The following is a 17,291-nucleotide window of genomic DNA, read 5'->3' on the forward strand; positions in this document are numbered from 1 at the left end:
CTAAAATCCAGAGGCGTATTTCATTAAGTCATTTAGTTCATGTGAATTGTTTAAGAATGCTTCAAAGTCTCAAGTTTGCAAAATAGACTCTATGGCTAGGTCTATACTAGAAAGCTTACAGTAACGCCACTGTATTGATGCAGCTGTGATGCAGTAAGATCTGTAGTGTAGCCACTCTATGCTGATGGGAGAGAGCTCTCCCGTCAACATAATTAATCCACCCACAAAGAGCAGCGGCATTTACGTCAGTGGGAGAAGCTGTCCACACCAGTACTTATGTTGGTGTAACTTATGTTGCTCAGGGGGGTGTTTTTTTCACTCCCCTGAGCAACACAGGCGGTAGTGTAGGCTATGTCTACAGTGGCAATTGAATGACAAAACTTGTGTCTTTCAGGAGGTGTTTATTTAAAAAAACCTGAAAGACAAAAGTTTTGCAGGCGACAAGCACCAGTGTAAACAATGCAAACACTGTTCATTGGGGGGTGGACATTTTTTGTCGGCAGCAGAGCCGACAAGCAGTGGCTACACTGGGCGACTTTTAGCGGCATGCCTGTAGTGACACAGCCATGTCGCTAAAAGCTGTGTCGTGCAGACATAGCCATAGCCTATTAAAATAATCAGTGCTGTTTCTTTATTCCTGTAGCCATAACTGCTCAGGCTGTGACCAAGCCAACTCTCAAGATAAAGAGAGCCAATATCTGAATGCAAGATCTCGAAGGAGCATGTAAGCACTGAAGGAGGCAGTGCCAATTATTTGGTACTTGGTTCTCTTCCTTCAATTGGCACTACATTAATTCCCCAATATGCTATTAAGAGTACAGTGCAGCTGGAGGTGCTGTCTTTTGGATGTGACATACCACTGAAGTCCTCATCTATTCTAGGTATGAAAAGGTCACCTAACTTCATGTTTCCAACTGCTAAGCCCTCCCTGTGTTATCACTTCAGACTGCAAACTCCTTAGGAACAGCAATCAGTCTCTCTGAACTATGAGGTACCATTGTTAAACATGGCACAACATGAGATAGTTGCATAAAACTCTGAAGAGGACGACTGTCAGCTCTTTTCTCCAAGTGCCAAAGATTATTACATTCTGCTCCCCTTAAGTCCCTCTTCTTTTTCAAATAGCTACAGTATTTTTCACTTCTCCTCCTTAACTGTGTCTAGCCATGCCACGTGCTCTTAGATGGAAGTGGCCACATACCAGAGGCCATGTTTCAACAGTGGATGAAGTGGGCCCCAGATAGCCTTTGTGTACTTCACACAAGTGTTGACAAAGCTGAATTAAAGCATTTTATAATGTTAATCCTTGAATACGAGATACTATTAAAAAAAACTCGGCACATTATATTGAGTTTCTAATTAAATCTTACTTGGCTTAGTAGATTTAGTTGTAATTGCATATTCTTTTGTCTCTTTCATTGCAATTTTTTTCCCTTCTATTTCTTCATAGATAGTGGACAGATACTCTTCCGGCAGGTCTTTACTGTCATTGATACCTCGATTCATTTTAATATATTGCTCTTTTGTCATTTTATTCTTTACCTTTAAACAGGTGAGAAGGATAAAAACTCAGGTGTCAAATTTTGAGAACAAGTTCTAGAGAAGAGCACTTGTAACAGTTCTATAGTGATTTTTTCCTACCTGGGGACTGTGCAAGTCTGTAGTCAGCATTATAATAGAGTATGCTAAAACATATGCAGTGTCAGCACTAGCAAATAGGGTTTGCCTGAAACAGAGAAATACATTTTAGAGGTCTAGATCCTCAATCCATTAGCTCTCTGCACATCCAGGGAAGAGGTGCAGTTCAGAAGCATTACACACTCCTGACAAAGTAAAACCTGACAAGGAATCTCATACTTTAGCCTTTTATATAAAAGACGTTTAAAATTAGCCCAGCTACTGCTTAATATGTACTGAAAGCTACAGCAAGGCCAACGAAGGGGAAAGGGAAGAATTTGTGAAGAAGCCACACATTTACAAGATTACAGAAAAAGACATTTAAAAAAAAATGCTATTCCTTACTATTCTTGCATGTTCTTCCACTGTTTTCAACAAGCAATTAGAATAAGATTTATCCACTACTGTATCATTCACTCACATCAAGGTTTCCTTTCTAAATATACTCATTTTTATTAAAACAGTGATGTGAGATTGATCTGGGGAGTGGAAATTCATTAAGGATAGATTCTTAACCAGACAGTGTCAAAGTTTTCAAGCAAGAATTGCATTTTCAAATTTGGTTTAGAGTAAAATGGTCTGTATCATCACAAATTGGCCCATCCATGCACATTTTCTGACTGGTTGAAGGCAAGTGGGAAAACGCCTCATTACACAGAGACACAAACCAAACCAGATTTTTAAGCTTCCACTAACAAACAATTAAGGCTCACAAAACTTTGATTTTGTTGAACTGATTACATACAACATGGATAAACAGAATATGCAGTATCTGAAGCACTCAGCAATTCTTGCTCAATTAGATTCCGTGCACCTGTCAGAAAGTGCTCTCCGAAGAGCCAGTACCGCCACACCTACCCTGCAAGACTTCATGATGATTTAGCAGCTACTTACAGGAACATCCCATGGGTCTTCCATTTAGCTACCGAACAGGGTATAGCATAGACAGCAGCAACAAAATCTGCCCCCCCCACATCCCTGCAAAGTGCTTTGCCGTTGTGGGGCAAACGTGAGTCAAGCCTTACTTTATTTCCTAAGGCTGCCAACAAGGTGACCATTCCTAAGACAGTTTATCCAATATTATGTTTCAAGTTACCCTTGGTTGCATTCAATGTATCTAGCGGCAAACTTCTCCATTAATCTATCAATCTTCTGGGCTTCGCCTGGCAACCGGAAGCCTTCCAGAAATATCCGTAGAGCAGAGACAAAGTCTTTCCCACAGAAATCAAGCTGGTCTACATAGGCATACATCACCTCCTTGTTAAACCTGCTGCTCTCCCCTAGAAATTCTCCAACTTGGGTCTAAACACAAGAGAGACAGTTATGAATATTACGTATCAAATTAACTGTATCTTCTCCCTTTTATATTTCAGTGAATTTACGGTATAACAGTTGCACTGCAGTCAATTTCCTCAGAAGGCTGGTATGCTGCTCATGACAAGCAGAGCCACTACTGGAAATGGAAGGCGGAGTCTGCTCAACTGTCCCAACGTTCCATTAAGTGTCATTAGCACCACCTTTGGACGTCAATGCTGTCAAATAACCGGCTCCAGTAAGAGGCCAGCTCACTCTTCTGGTCAATCTAAAAAGCAGCATTAATAGGCATGAAGGGAATCCCACCCAGTCCCCTCCATTGCCAAAAGAAAGGTTCTGCAAAGGGCCTAAAAGGAGTATGTAAATTGGGAGTAGTGGCGCACAGGCATGGACGCCCGGGGCTTTGCTCCCGGCCTCAGCGGGGCGGGGAGGACGGACGACTGGCTTTCAGCGCCCCCACTATTAAAAATGTTCCAGCACCACTGTGTGGTAGTGGTTTGAGATTAACCTAGGGGGAGGGAGTGGAGAACCTTCATTAGATTCTCTACCATAAAAGGTAGTTAAAGTAAGGTGGCATGGAATATGAAAGAAGCAACAGCTGAATTGCTGGGGAAGGAATATCTTTGTAATACAAATTAATCGCTTAAGTAGCATTCAGTCTTACAAAACACAGACGTTCTTCTTGGTGCAGAAACTGTGCAACGTCTTCTGTTGTGGTGCCAAGCATGCCCTGTTCTTGAAGATACTGTATTCCTCTTTTTGACTTTTTGTTAAATCTATTCATACAGACAGAATATTTAAAAAAAAAAAAGGCAGAAAAGCTATAGCTTACACCTGGAATATCATTTCCCAATACACTATGGTGCATAAAGTTTACTTGCATATGCAGAGCCCTTATAAAAGGAAGGTATTTAAAAATCATGTTACTTCTACCTTAAAGGTGCATAGTTAAGAAAAGACATTCAGAAATTTGGGGGGGCGGGGGAGGAGGGAGTTAATGCATTAGCTAGGTAACACTAGACATCCCATCCTGTGTATTATGTGGTATATTCAAAGACCACCCTTTTAGAATTAAGGATGTCAAGATAATTTAGGTTTAATAAAAACCTGATTTTTCCAAATGCTATTAATAGAAGCTTTTTCATAAAATAAAAACAGTTCTAAGGAGGTTTGTGTGCGTGTTTGGATGTTTTTAAAAGGAACACTCTTCTACAGCATTTGAAGCATAGCAAATACCCAGTATAATTTAACTTTAAGTGATTAGAAAACAAATGTAATTGGACCAATCATTTTATTCTCCCAGGTGTGTGTGTGAGTGTGAGTGTGAGTAAAAGACAGACCCGCACGAAAGGCAAAAGCACTTGCAGAATTCAGTTTTCATTTATTATTAGTAATACAACCAAGAAGGATTTTTAAATATAGGAATTTGAAAGGGTTATTGCCAACTTGAAGTCTAACCATTTTTTGAATTAAAGAGCAGTCTGATATTATACCTGCTCCAAACCAATTAGTAATTTACAATCACATTTTCTTTAAAAAAGGTCTCCCCTCCTTTGTGGCTGAGTCAGTCTAAAAGGAGACCACCACAAAGTTGTGTCAAGAGCACAGAGTGAACATGATCATCCCCCACCCCCAATTCCTTTTATTTACAGAAGACTTCGGGGACTGCAATAAAAAACCCTTCGTGCAAAGTCTCAGAACCCAGATCAATTGACTCAGGCACACGGGGCTCAGGCTGCAAGGCTAAAAACTGCAGTGTAGACGTTCGGGCTCAGGCTAGAGCTTTGGCTCTGACACCTGTGAGGGGGGTTGATCTCAAAGCTCGGGCTCCAGCCTGAGCCCAAAACATCTACACCACAATTTTTATCCTGGAAGGCTAAGTCAGTTGACCCAGGTCAGCCGCAGGCATACCCTCAGGAGTTAGCTTGTGTCAGGAGTAAACAAAGGTTTTCAGAAGGAAGTGTAATTTTTAGTTGTGAGTGCTACTTTAATATGACAACTGTCCCTTTAAACTGAACAAACACGGTTCCTAGAATACATAGTGACTACATCAGAAACAGTGAAAATGCAGCCAACATTCACACTAATTAGCCTTTATTTCCTTGCCAATCCACTTACAATTCTATGCCATGTTCAATTATCTCTTTTTGTTGCTTGATGACCTCAAATTGCTCAGGATCATCAGGGACAGCAGTCTGGATGCCAATGCTTCCAATCCCTGAGGACACAGTCGAATCCAAGGAACTCACACTACTCCGTCTTCTTCCAGTTTCCAAACATTTACCGTCACCCATTTCCTGATCTGAAGGCCTATCTGGACCTGTATGCAGGTGAAGAGTACAAGAAGCATAAAAATGGATTAGTGAGAAAAGCCAACGTGCCCCCAAGGAGCATTTGAACACGCATGCACACACACACCCTTCACCCACAATCCTCTTAAGCCATCCAATCCTCCTCCTCGCCAGACCCCGCTCTCTCCAGCAAACAGCCACCAAACATTTAATCATTAGGGATATCTTATGCCTCACGCTACTTTCCCAAAGCAGTGAGGGAGAAGAGTGGAGGAAAGATCTCGGCTCCTCCACCTAGTGAAGAATGGTGTACAGGGTGCGGAACAGCTATTGCTACTTAGAATAGCACCAGTTTCACCACCTAAGTGATCGGGGGAGAGCTGGCCAGCACACTATTCAATATGAGGGCCCCACCTCGTGTGTGGTTTTAAAAAAAAAAAATCTATTTGAATTCCTGGGGCCTACACACACTACTAGTGCACATAAGAATTATCCTGTTCAGTCTCCTGATCAACTCCTAGAACCTCAGCTTTTAAACAGAAAAAGAAATATCTGTAAACAGGCATCTTTCCCCATGTTCACTGTGAATTATCAGTTTGTAGACAAGACACTTTATTTTTCATAAAGCTTTGATATTCCTCAGTCTACCAAGTACATTGTATTTTTAATCTTAAAGCTTCCACAAGTTTCGCTAGCTTTTTTTTTTTTAAAACCACACCTATGTCTCAAGGAGCTTATAACCCTGTCAGTGGATCTGCCACAGAAGTGAGGATCACACACCAGGAATGGAAAGCAGAGGAAGGAGGACATGGGTTACTGAAATAGAACTTTATGCTTAAGCAAATAGCCACAAAATCCTATTTCTGTAACCAATGCTCTCTGTTTCCACATCCTCCCCATTCAGAGTCTTTTGTCAGTCCATTATCTAGATCGTATGCTCTTCAGGGCAGGCACCTCTATTTGTTTCCCATGGGAAAAAAACCACACACACACTAGCTAGTGTTATAACAGCAGCAACAAGGTGTACATAAAAAGTTAGATATATTTATTTGCTGGAGACACATCCACATTTTAATGCATTGTTCTACTGTTGGGGGGTGGAGGGGAAATCTCACCAAGACTGGCCTGATGGTTAGGGTTCACATACAGGTCTTTGCTCCATTCGACCATGCACTTTAAAATAGAAACCAAACATTCAAGACCTTTTTTCCGCAGGCTGAGTTCCTGCAGAAAAGAAATAAGGAAAAAAAAATTAATCACATTGTACTGGACAGGTCAAGTCCTAGATACTAAAATTTAGAAGTCCTGTGCTGAGACAAAGTACATCTAAAGCAGGAAGAGAACTAGCCAACAAATTCTCTCTCTCGTTAAATCACACCTGTAAAATCTTAAGAAACAACTCACCTCAGAGAGACTTAATAGTAGAGAAGAGCTGTTCTGATGTACAGCACTACCGTTGGCTTTAGACACCAGTAATGACAGCTTGTGGGGTTTTTTTCCAGTTTGAAACAGTTTTAGTATTTTCAGTTGGAGAGCCATATTATATGCAACTATTGATAAAGCAGTGTTTCTAGGGGTAAAGTGGACAGTTTACCTGCTGTTACCAGGACTTCCAAAGAATGGGAGAAGAGACTCAGGGCTTGTCTACATTACCCGCTGGATCAACAGGCAGCAATCAATCGGGGGGGGGGGGGGGGTCGATTTATCGCATCTAGTCTAGACACGATAAACTGACCGCTGAGGGTTCTCCTGTCAACTCCGGTACTCCACTAGGGTGACAGGCACAGGCAGAGCTGACGGGAGAGCGTCGGCCATCAACTTACCACAGTAAGTAGATCTAAGGTACGTCAACTTCAGCTACGTTATTCATGCAGTTGAAGTTGTGTAACTTAGATCGATCCCCCCGTAATGTAGAGCAGGCCTAAGGCAAGAATGTCATTAGGGCAGGAATACAGAGTTACTTCAGTTCTTTGATCTAGCAATGTTTTATTGATATTGGCCCAGGTCTGTTTATAGTAAGTCCTGGATCATGGATCACCAATTTTTAATCCTTGTAATTGCAAGAAATATTGTTGTAAACAACATTCATATTTTCTAAACGCCTCTACTAATAGCTGCGAAAGGATTTACAATTCAGACCTTCTCCAAATAAAAGCAAATAAGTGCATCCCAGTAAGCTGCACTGCATTACCTTGACAGGCAGGTAATCAAGCTATAAATCCTCAGTCAGTTTCATTCCCTGGCCAACAAGGGGATTGCAGGGGGATAGTGTTAATGAACCTGTGACTGTGGGGGAGAGGTGTGTTCAGCTCCAAGGTGAAGAATGCCAATGACCGGTCCCTATAATTTGCTTTCAGCACTACTGTTAGCAAGAAATAGGTTACCATAGCTCAGGGTCAATAATGGAAGGATAGTTTTGCACTTGCTGAAGAATGATTGTTATGCCCCATCATTATCTATGGCTGGGAGAGTGCCCTTTTAAAGAGAGGAAAAAACACAGCTTGTGATGAAGAGGTGATGTCAAAGCCATGGACTCCACACCATGCAAGTACTGTAACGCAGAATGTTACTGCTCTCGGGGTAAGCCGCAGAAGGAAATCAGATGACTCAAATCACATGAGTGATGAAGCAGGGAGAAGCCTCACATCATGGAAGCGTTAACTCTCCCTTAGCACCCCCAACAAAAAGAGTGGCCTGAACATGTATAATATAGTATTATCATTGGGCATTCAACCAACTAAATTCACTAGGAGATGAAACAATAGGACTACCTCCCAGGTGACAGTCATCGGTGACTCTCAATAAAACCAACTGTAGATGCGTTGCACGCTATACAAGCGTATACTAAGTCGGGGTGGGCAAACTTTTTGGTCCAAGGGCCACATCTGGGAACAGAAGTTGTATAGAGGGCCACGAATGCTCACAAAATTGGGGATGGGGTGTGGGAGGGGGTGAGAGCTCTGGCTGGGGATGTGGGCTCCAGGGTGGGGCCAGAAATGAGGAGTTCAGGGTGCAGGAGGGGGCTCCGGCTGAGGGTGCGGAGTTTGGGGTGTAGGAGGGTGCTCCAGACTGGAACCAAAGGGTTCGGAGGGCGGGAGGGGGAATCAGGGCTGGGGCAGGGGATTGGGGTGCAAGAACGGGTGCTGCCTCCGGCTGGAGGTGCAGGAGGGTGCTCCGGGCTGGGATCGAGGGGTTCGGAGGGCAGGAGGGGGATCAGAAGTGCAGGCTCCAAGCGGCACTTACCTCAAGCAACTCCCGGAAGCAGCGGCATTTCCCACCACTGGCTCCTACGTGGAGGCGCAGCCAGGCAGCTCTGCATGCTGCCCTGTCTGCAGGCATCGCTTCCGCAGCTCCCATTGGGTGTGACTCCTGGCCAATGGGAACTACAGGGGGGCGCTTGGGGTGGGGGCAGAGTGCAGAGCAGAGCCTCCTGGTTGCCCCTATGCACAGGAGCTGGAGAGGGGCCATGCTGCTGCTTCCGGGAGCCACATGGAGCGCCCCCCACCAGAAGCTCGAGGGCTAGATTAAAACAGTTGGCAGACCAGATCCAGCCCGTGGGCCGTATTCTGCCCACCCCTGAACTAAGTGGTACTCATTATTTAAAGGAGGCGGCACTGAAGGGAAAAACAGACCTATAGTGTAATTTCCAATGTTGTTGCTCTTACCTGCAGAGGTGTCATTCCCAACTCATGTCCACTCCGTCCCTGAGCGATTTTAGACAAGTCATTTACAAGGCGCTCAAAAATATTAGCAGCGTTTAAATCACAGTCGTAGTTAACATAAATATCCACCACACACTGAGCATCTTAAAAATGAGAAAAATCAGAATATTAGAATTCAAAGATCTAGAACTTTTAAATAAAAAAAATAGCTGGAAAGAACCTAAGTATGTTTTTTAAAACATGCTCATCACCATGATATCAGAGCACAGTTATTTTATGCATCATTTCTTGATTAAAAAAAAATCTTGAATTAAAAGACAGATACTTCTCCAAGGACACACACTTAAAGCTACCACTACTCTGACATTAGCTGCCTTCAGTATTTCCAGATCATTGTCAAACCACAAGGAAAGTTATTTCTACATTGTGAAGAAAAGGTAACTTTTATAACTAAATACCTGCACAAATTCTAGTCAAGGTCTGAATCACCATCCATTTGTGCTCAAAAGAACTTGAGGAGGTCTCCAAAATATTCAGGAAGATCTCTTTGAAAAACACCTGTGCACAGCAAATGAGACAAAAGACATGTCTGTAGTTTTCTACAGAAGAATTTTAAAAAACATGCGAAATGAGCATATTCATTTGTACGCAGTAATTTCACTTGGAAGAGAGTCTTCATCTCATGCATGTCCAATCTGTAAAGGAGATAGTACTTCAAGGTGAAAAAAAAGCAATATTTTGAAGCAGTAATTTTTAAAGTATTGTGCTTTGCTTTGCATTAGTAGTAAAATGTACTGAGTTAACAGAACACTTTGTATGTAAAATGAAGATAAAGCATGCTTACCTCAATCTGCATTTTTAGATGCGTCTTAAAGTTTGAAAGCAGTGTGAGAAAGATGGCAAGAGACAGCTCAAAGACATCAGGAACAGAAGAGACCCCGTTTTTAGATAATGCTACACAGAGATATTGCTTGATTGCATTGATGAACATTTCATGTGTCCTGAATACTCCACCAGCATTCTGCAATACTGAGAGAAGCAGCTGGAGGGACACGATCTTAGAACGCAACTCATGGGATCTGGGGAAGAAAGCGGAAGACTATCGTTAAAAAAATAGGTTACTTCCATCTCACACACACACACACAAACGCGCGCGTGCACATAAGTCACAGTGACTCTTGAGGCCAAGCGAAATGAGCACTAGCTCAATTGATTTCAGAGTAACAGCTTGCTTGACTTCGCCGCCGAAAATGCTAGGGAAGAGCAACCTTCTTACCTTGGAGATTCTTCTCCTTCAAGAGAATATTAGATGCCTGCAACCCATGGGATGGGGTCAGATAGTCCTACTGGTTGCATAAAAGCATAGGATTCAAACTGCAGAAGGAGTAAAATGTTCTTTCTACAGAACTGCGGAGATATTACAGCTAAGGCAACTTTTGTTGAGACCACATGAACTACAGCCTAATGGTTTCCTGCAGTACTGTATCCCTCTGCTATTTGGTTTATCCAAGTAAGAAGGTATGCATACAGGGAATTTTCAATGCAAAAAGATCTCTGAACGTATTCAAAACAGGGGAGTAACTCGGAGATCTGGATGACCAAGACTGTACTATGAAGTACCTAGACAATCTGTTTCCCTTTGTTCCTAAAAATAGCTATCTGGAGAGCATACAACTCAGTAAATATAATCTCATTACTTGGGATCTGGTGGTCCATCACCAAGCGGTTTCATTGAAAGCTTGCACAGTGACCGGAACACAAGGAAAGCATCCTTCTGCAGGATATGGGAGAATTTGGCAGCTGACTGGGATCCAGGTACATCCATTTCCTAATGAACAAAGAACCACCACATCAAATCTTCATTACAAAAACTGATAAGGCGAAAAAATGAGTCACCATAAAGCCAAGTTTAGCCACAAATTTAAGTTCAGCAAAAGTCATCTTTACCCAAGCTAGCAGGAATGCAATGATTTATTTTTAAGTTCTAGTGGAATCTGTGGTTAAAGAACAAAGTCATCTGTATGCAGTGTTCATAATCAAAGCAGCATCATGGTGGAAGAAAACCCAAAAGTGAAACTAATTTGTTTACACTGTCTAGTGTGAAAAATGTAAAATACCACGCAAACAGAGTAAATTAGATTTTTTTCAACTCTGTTTCAATAATCTAAGGGTTTGGCTATATAAATACTTAGTTTGTGGCAAATTGGGGCCTAAAACTACTCTGACTAGCTGGCTGTGCACTAAGGGCATGTCTACACTATGAAATTAGGTCGCTTTTATAGAAGTCGATCTTTAGTAACCGATTTTATACAGTCAATCGCGCATGTCCCCACTAAGTGCATCAGGTCAGCAGAGCGCGTCCTCAGTACCGTGGCTATAATCGACTCACAGAGTGGTGAACTGTGAGTAGCTATCCCACAGTCCCCACTGCCCATTGGAATTCTGGGTTAAGCTCCCAGTGCCTAATGGGGCAAAAAAATTGTCGCAGGTGGTTTTGGGTATGTCGTCAGTCTCCCCTCCCTCCCTCCTTGAAAGCAATGGCAAACAATCATTTCACGCCGTTATCCGTGCAGACACCATAGCACGGAGTCCTGCCTGGACAGATTCTTCTCCCCATAGAGCAATCAGATTGAGTGTCTTCTATTCGCTCCATGCTGGAGCTCGTTTATGATTCTGGGACTGCATGGTCACCTGTTCTGCTGAGCTCGCCACACTGACCAAACAGGAAATGAAATTCAGAAGTTCCCGGTGCTTTTCCTGTGTACCTAGCTAGTGCATCGGAATTGAAAGTGCTGTCCAGAGCGGCCACATTGGAGCACTCTGGGATAGCTCCCAGAGGCCAATACCATCTAATTGCACAGCGCTGTGTCTACAGTACCCCAGATTCAACCCAGGAAGGTCGATTTTAGCGCTACTCCCCTCGTCGGGGAGGAGTACAGCAGTCATTTTTAAGAGCCCTTCAGGTTGGTGGAACGGGGTTGGTTGTGTAGACACATTCATTATAAAAATCAACCTAATGCGGCTAAAACTGATCTAACCTCGTAGTGTAGACCAGGCCTAAGTGTCTGTGTGGACTCTCCTGCTGCGCACTGAATGTTCCCTAAGTAGATCAGAGCACACTAGGGAACTTTTAGTGTGGGCCACTAGGGTCTACATGGACACTGCATGGCAAACTAGTGAGTGGTATATTTACAGCCCAGGCTGACACGAACTACGTGTTCATTTAGACAAACCTAAGATGCTAGTAATATAACTAGGGCACTTAATAGTTTTTATTTTTACAGCCCCTTTTAACTCACCATAAATCTTAAAGGGTTGTTTTTCCAAGTTACCCATCAAAAAGAAGTAATTCCAAACTTTCAAATGAAAAACTGAAAGCCACTAGATCCAGGTATTGAGACAGACTAACTATGCAGATACACTAATATCTACAGGCATTCAGGAAGGCGGCTATTTTATCACTATTCAGACCACAGCACTCATATAAAAACAATGCAACCTGATCTTATTTTCATGCTCTTATAATGCAAACTTTCAGTTAGCAAAGCAAAACTTAAGAACATACTGTTCCACACCTAATTTTAAATACCAAATGCTGTCCTTTTGCACACATTCTGATTTATCTTTTCCCCCAAAAGACATTTGCAATCTTCAAGAGTCTGGGGTTTTTGTTTTTACCAGATTATCCGTGGAGGAGATAGACTGTCTGTCATCTGGAATTCCATTCGTTTGTACATTTTCATTAATACCACCATCAGGGGCAAGATCCACTGCTTCTAATTCAGATGCGGGCCTAGCTATTTCAGCTAAAACATGCTTTTCTTCAGCCACTTAAATTAAAAAAAAAAAGTCCAAATAAATACTTGCGATAATAAATTCACTAACATATCAATGTCATTATACAAATTCTTAGGGTGCACAGGTGACACCCTTGTGGTTGATGGACAAGAGCGGCACTAATTGGCTAGAGGGAGCTTTACCCAGAGGAAGGGTTACTGTGATGCATGGGAGGATATTGACAGTGTTCCTATTGCAGACCTCAGTAGGTGCTTGACAACATCAGTGGATCTCAAAATAAATTCTTAAGGAAAAAGGCATTCCATACTTTTAAAAGCACAAAGCAAAAGTTGGAGATACATACATACATACATACATACACACACACACACACACTTACTTGGGAAAGGTTCTTCCCATATGGAAGTTTTACCTTTAACAGCTGATATGACCACATCCTCCAGGATGCCTGTAACCATTTCCTTGCCTCCATCAGTGGTTTCCTCTGGTTAAATATGCCAAGAAATAGGATTTTTTGCAGGGGAGGTAAGAAGAATACTGCAATTTAGTGTTTTCTTGTAAAGGCATTTTATACACACAAACGCACACGCTATGTAGGTAACACTACATTTTGTTTTCTACAGTCAAATGTTATTGAGTTAAGCAAAAATTTGTTAGTAGTACTATTTTACCAAATATAACAAAAAACCTTACAGTAAAGAACACTAAGTATGAAAGTCAAGGAAAGATTAAGAAATGCCAGAATTAAGGCTACCTCTGCAACCTCCATTGTGTGTAGAATTAGGAAAATCTTTGAAGTAGATGTTCACATACTATTTGTTCCCGCATAGGACTTTCAACTAGCTTCAGCTCTGTTGTTTCTAGACACCTTACCCCACCTTCTCCATTCCCCCCCACCCCATTTGCCCCACAACTGAAAACAACAAGGTCAAAACCCAGCACACACAGATTTTATATTACCAAGTAGTCGAAGACTAACATTTCACTCATTTTAAAGTGGTTACACTTTGGTAAAGAAAATGTTTGAGTCCCAAGGATATCTATCCACTTTCACTGACAGGTTTGCAAGACAAATGCTGTAAATGCCTAGAATATTTGTCTTGGCAGTTACAGAGCTAGGTAAGACTTGCACTTTTGGGAACTACACACCCATTTCAACAACGTCCCTAACATGATCATGCTTTTTCACCCCAAGAAATTAGAGCCATGTTGGGTTGTGCTCCAAAGTAGAGAATAGGAGGGAGGAGAGGGGAGGCAGACCAGATTGCCAAAAGAAAGGCAGTGTTATTTTCATGATTTAACGAGCCATTAAAAAAAGATGGGTGTTTAAAGAATGTATAGGGACATACTCAGAATTACCTCTGTGGGCAACTCATTTTACTGTAAGTCAGCATAAGCAACACTATCTTATTTACCGGAGACTGAAGGAGTCAGATCTCTTTCTGGTTTCTGGTCTGCATTTTCGGTTCTCTCAGGCTCGCCATTTGTTAAATCTGTTTTTTCAGGGGTTGAGGGTTTCCCTTCCTGTGAGCTGTGTCGCAGTAGATTAATCTTTGGAGATCCTACCACATCTTGAATCATGGGAGACTGGGGTTTTTGTTGATTTGGTTTTTCTAATTCTCTGGCCTCTTGTATCTAAAAAACAAGATAAACACTATTTCTCCAAAAACACCCTATAATAAAGCAAAGAGAAGCTGAACACATAACTTAAGCATCAGACAGTGAAATACACCAAGAATGTATACAAGTTCACACTTTAAGGCAGAGGTAGTCAATTATTTTTTGTCCAGGTCCAAATTTCTTGGTCAAGGTACAGACTCCAGAGAAGAAAAATAATAAAAAAACCCACCATAATGGTAAGAAAATTAAAAGATTTCAGGATCTGTTCAAAAGCGTCTGGTGGTCTGTATTTGGCCCTCGGTCTGCCTATTCACTACCGCTGCTTTAATGGCTATTAGATTTAATTAGAAACCAATCTTTCTGCTCTAGGTACAAGCTTTGTGGATTTTTCATCTTAAATTTTATTCAAGTTGCTTTATTACACTTGACAGATTAGCTTTGCATAAACATAACCCCCCTTCAAATTTGAGCCCTGTTTTTCCCTTACTTTCAAATCTTGACGTTACTGAGTTGATTCACTAATCATGTTTAATAAAAGTTATATCTGCTTTGTCTACAGTCTCTTCTATGCTTTGCTTGTGTAATGAATTGCTTTATTTTGAAGATCAAATCAAATATTTGTACAGTATGCCTACATGTACAGTATTTGATTAGCAAAGATTAATAGAGCTGCGTTTCCTTGACATTTAAAAACATACAATTTCTCTAAGGGCAAACCCAGAATAAAAAGTCCTTTTGTAGTTGTCAGGGGGAGGGAGCTTTATTCTAGACTGTGTGTCCATTTCTTTACGCAGCTCTGTTAAGCATAAGTTACAGGGTCAAATTCTTTTACCAGTAACACATTTCAAATCAGAATTTGTCCCTGATTTTCTTTACTATAGAACAAGAGATATTGTATCACAACAGCACACAAAAAAGTAGAGTAGTAAGTTCATTTTTTAAGGCTAAATATTAAAGATGATAGATTGGTAAAAGCAATAATGACATACAGCTTGATTCTCCATCCGGGTGAAAATAACATTCAGCATCTGAGTGAGGGTAGCCTTGGCAGTAGTCTGATTAATGAGATTTTTACTGGCTAGATAGATGTTGTAACAGGTTCTAACAGTCTGAAGGATGGTTCCTTCATGAATTTCTATATATGGAGATGTCACAGCAGTAAGAAGAGCCTAAAAAAAAATATATATATATATAAATATACATTACACACACACAGGAAGATTGAAATCTAAATAAGTAGGAACAACCATATTTTAGAAGATTTACACAGGTAAATAAGTAGGCTGTGGCTTTGTTATGGAATACACATGTCTGCTCCAACCTACCTTTATAAGACTATTTCTTTGAAATCAAAATTAGATTGGAGGAAGTTTACACAACAAATCCTGCATTTTGGCAGGGGGTTAGACTAGATGACCCTTACAGTCTCTTCTAACCCTATAATTTTATAGCTGAAATTTGTAAAGAGATTGGAGATATCGAACGATCTATTCCATGCAGTTATTTTAAAAGTACATCAATGTTTGCCTCGAAGACGACCTATTGTGATGAAAGTAAGGACTCTCTCCACCTTCACAATCAGTCACCGGTTCCTTTCTCTGACCAAGGGAAGCTTTGAAGTTGGGCATCAAATTATTAGATCTCCACCAACCAAACTTCTGCTCTCACCTGCAATACCCTAATATTCCTGGACCAAAACCAGACTAGTGATGCTACTATAGCATGTCAGATCTTCTGAGCACAGTGTATGGTGGACTAATATCTACTGAGCCACTGATATATGCCTCTAATTTTATAGTTTCAAGCAATTGCTGATCAATTTGTTTTCATTTTTATCAAAAGAAATAGATTTATAGTCCCCATTCCTCACCAGTTTACACCCTTTGAAAACCCCATTGAAATCAATGAGACTGCATAAAGTGTAAGCAGGTGAAGCATTTGGCCCTGGCTTTCAGATTTAGGAATTCTACTGCTGCAGTGCAACATGCAAGATGGAAAAAGTTTTCCATTAAGCAAACAAATTCCTAAAATGAACCTTAAAAAATAGTGAACTGAAATACCTTAATTATTTGTAACTGCACTCCCTCATCTGTTTGAGGACCCTGAAAGCAATTGCAAACGGTCTCAACTATCCGGTCAATCAGGCGCTTTCCAGGAGCTCCGCTATCCGGAGCGTTGCCAGTGATATGTCCATATGCAATGAGTTTCTAAGTGGAGAGAATAGAGATTAGAGCGTTACACACTGTCAGTTACAAGACACGGGCAATACAGCGCAGGGAAAGATTTTTGTATACGGTTCTCCTAACTGATTACAGCCTCCTACAAGACAGTGCTCACCTTTGCTGACAGTACAAAAATGAGCCAGACCAGACTGAGTCATATGTATGCTTGGATTGTCCATATGTCAGACAACTAAAGCTTTAAAGAAACCAAACATTTTTCCAAGTTAAACAGCCTAATGTCTCCTTTGCAAGCTTTATACCAGCAATGAGCAGGTAGATACAAAATGCCATCATAAAAGGACTCCATGCCAGTCCATATTATAGTCAATAGAATACAAATGTGCATTAGCAAAATTTTCTGCTATAACAAACAAGTTTTGGTTTTTGGAGGTATTTTTAACACCCCAGAAAGACCAAGTCTGCTTAAACAGTGAAATTCCTGAAAAAGCCCATTTTAAATTATTAGAAACAGCCGATTAAAAAAAAAAAAATGGACAATAATCAGAGGCCGTGATCCTGCACCCAAAACTCCGACTGATTTCAGGTTGGTGCTACAAGCCAGTTTAAGGGTTTACTATAATGGCCCCATTAGGAATGTTAGTTTCCTCCTACAAATCTGTATAGAGAATGCTTTGCCACGTTATGCAAAATGTTGAAGTGCCTGAAAAGCTAAAGCTGATGTATTCTTATTCAGTTCAAAAACTGCT

At 41.2% G+C, this 17,291-nt stretch overlaps 1 protein-coding gene across 1 annotated transcript in view; it reads right to left on the bottom strand.

Moving 5' to 3' along the window:
- ARFGEF2 (ARF guanine nucleotide exchange factor 2) overlaps positions 1–17,291 on the bottom strand; it is a 59,809-nt gene that overhangs the window by 23,180 nt on the left and 19,338 nt on the right. Inside the window, exons 4-18 of the mRNA XM_077831605.1 lie at positions 16,423–16,569; positions 15,352–15,531; positions 14,158–14,377; positions 13,155–13,226; positions 12,623–12,774; positions 10,642–10,772; positions 9,789–10,023; positions 9,403–9,502; positions 8,948–9,087; positions 6,398–6,506; positions 5,110–5,311; positions 3,656–3,767; positions 2,774–2,979; positions 1,642–1,726; positions 1,371–1,542 (exon numbers count right to left, since the gene is read on the bottom strand). Of these exons, the coding sequence (XP_077687731.1) occupies positions 1,371–1,542; positions 1,642–1,726; positions 2,774–2,979; positions 3,656–3,767; positions 5,110–5,311; positions 6,398–6,506; positions 8,948–9,087; positions 9,403–9,502; positions 9,789–10,023; positions 10,642–10,772; positions 12,623–12,774; positions 13,155–13,226; positions 14,158–14,377; positions 15,352–15,531; positions 16,423–16,569 (2,263 nt within the window). The remainder of the gene's footprint in view (positions 1–1,370; positions 1,543–1,641; positions 1,727–2,773; positions 2,980–3,655; positions 3,768–5,109; positions 5,312–6,397; positions 6,507–8,947; positions 9,088–9,402; positions 9,503–9,788; positions 10,024–10,641; positions 10,773–12,622; positions 12,775–13,154; positions 13,227–14,157; positions 14,378–15,351; positions 15,532–16,422; positions 16,570–17,291) is intronic.

This window comes from Eretmochelys imbricata, chromosome 13, assembly GCF_965152235.1.
Source record: "Eretmochelys imbricata isolate rEreImb1 chromosome 13, rEreImb1.hap1, whole genome shotgun sequence".
Taxonomy (NCBI): Eukaryota; Metazoa; Chordata; order Testudines; family Cheloniidae; genus Eretmochelys; species Eretmochelys imbricata.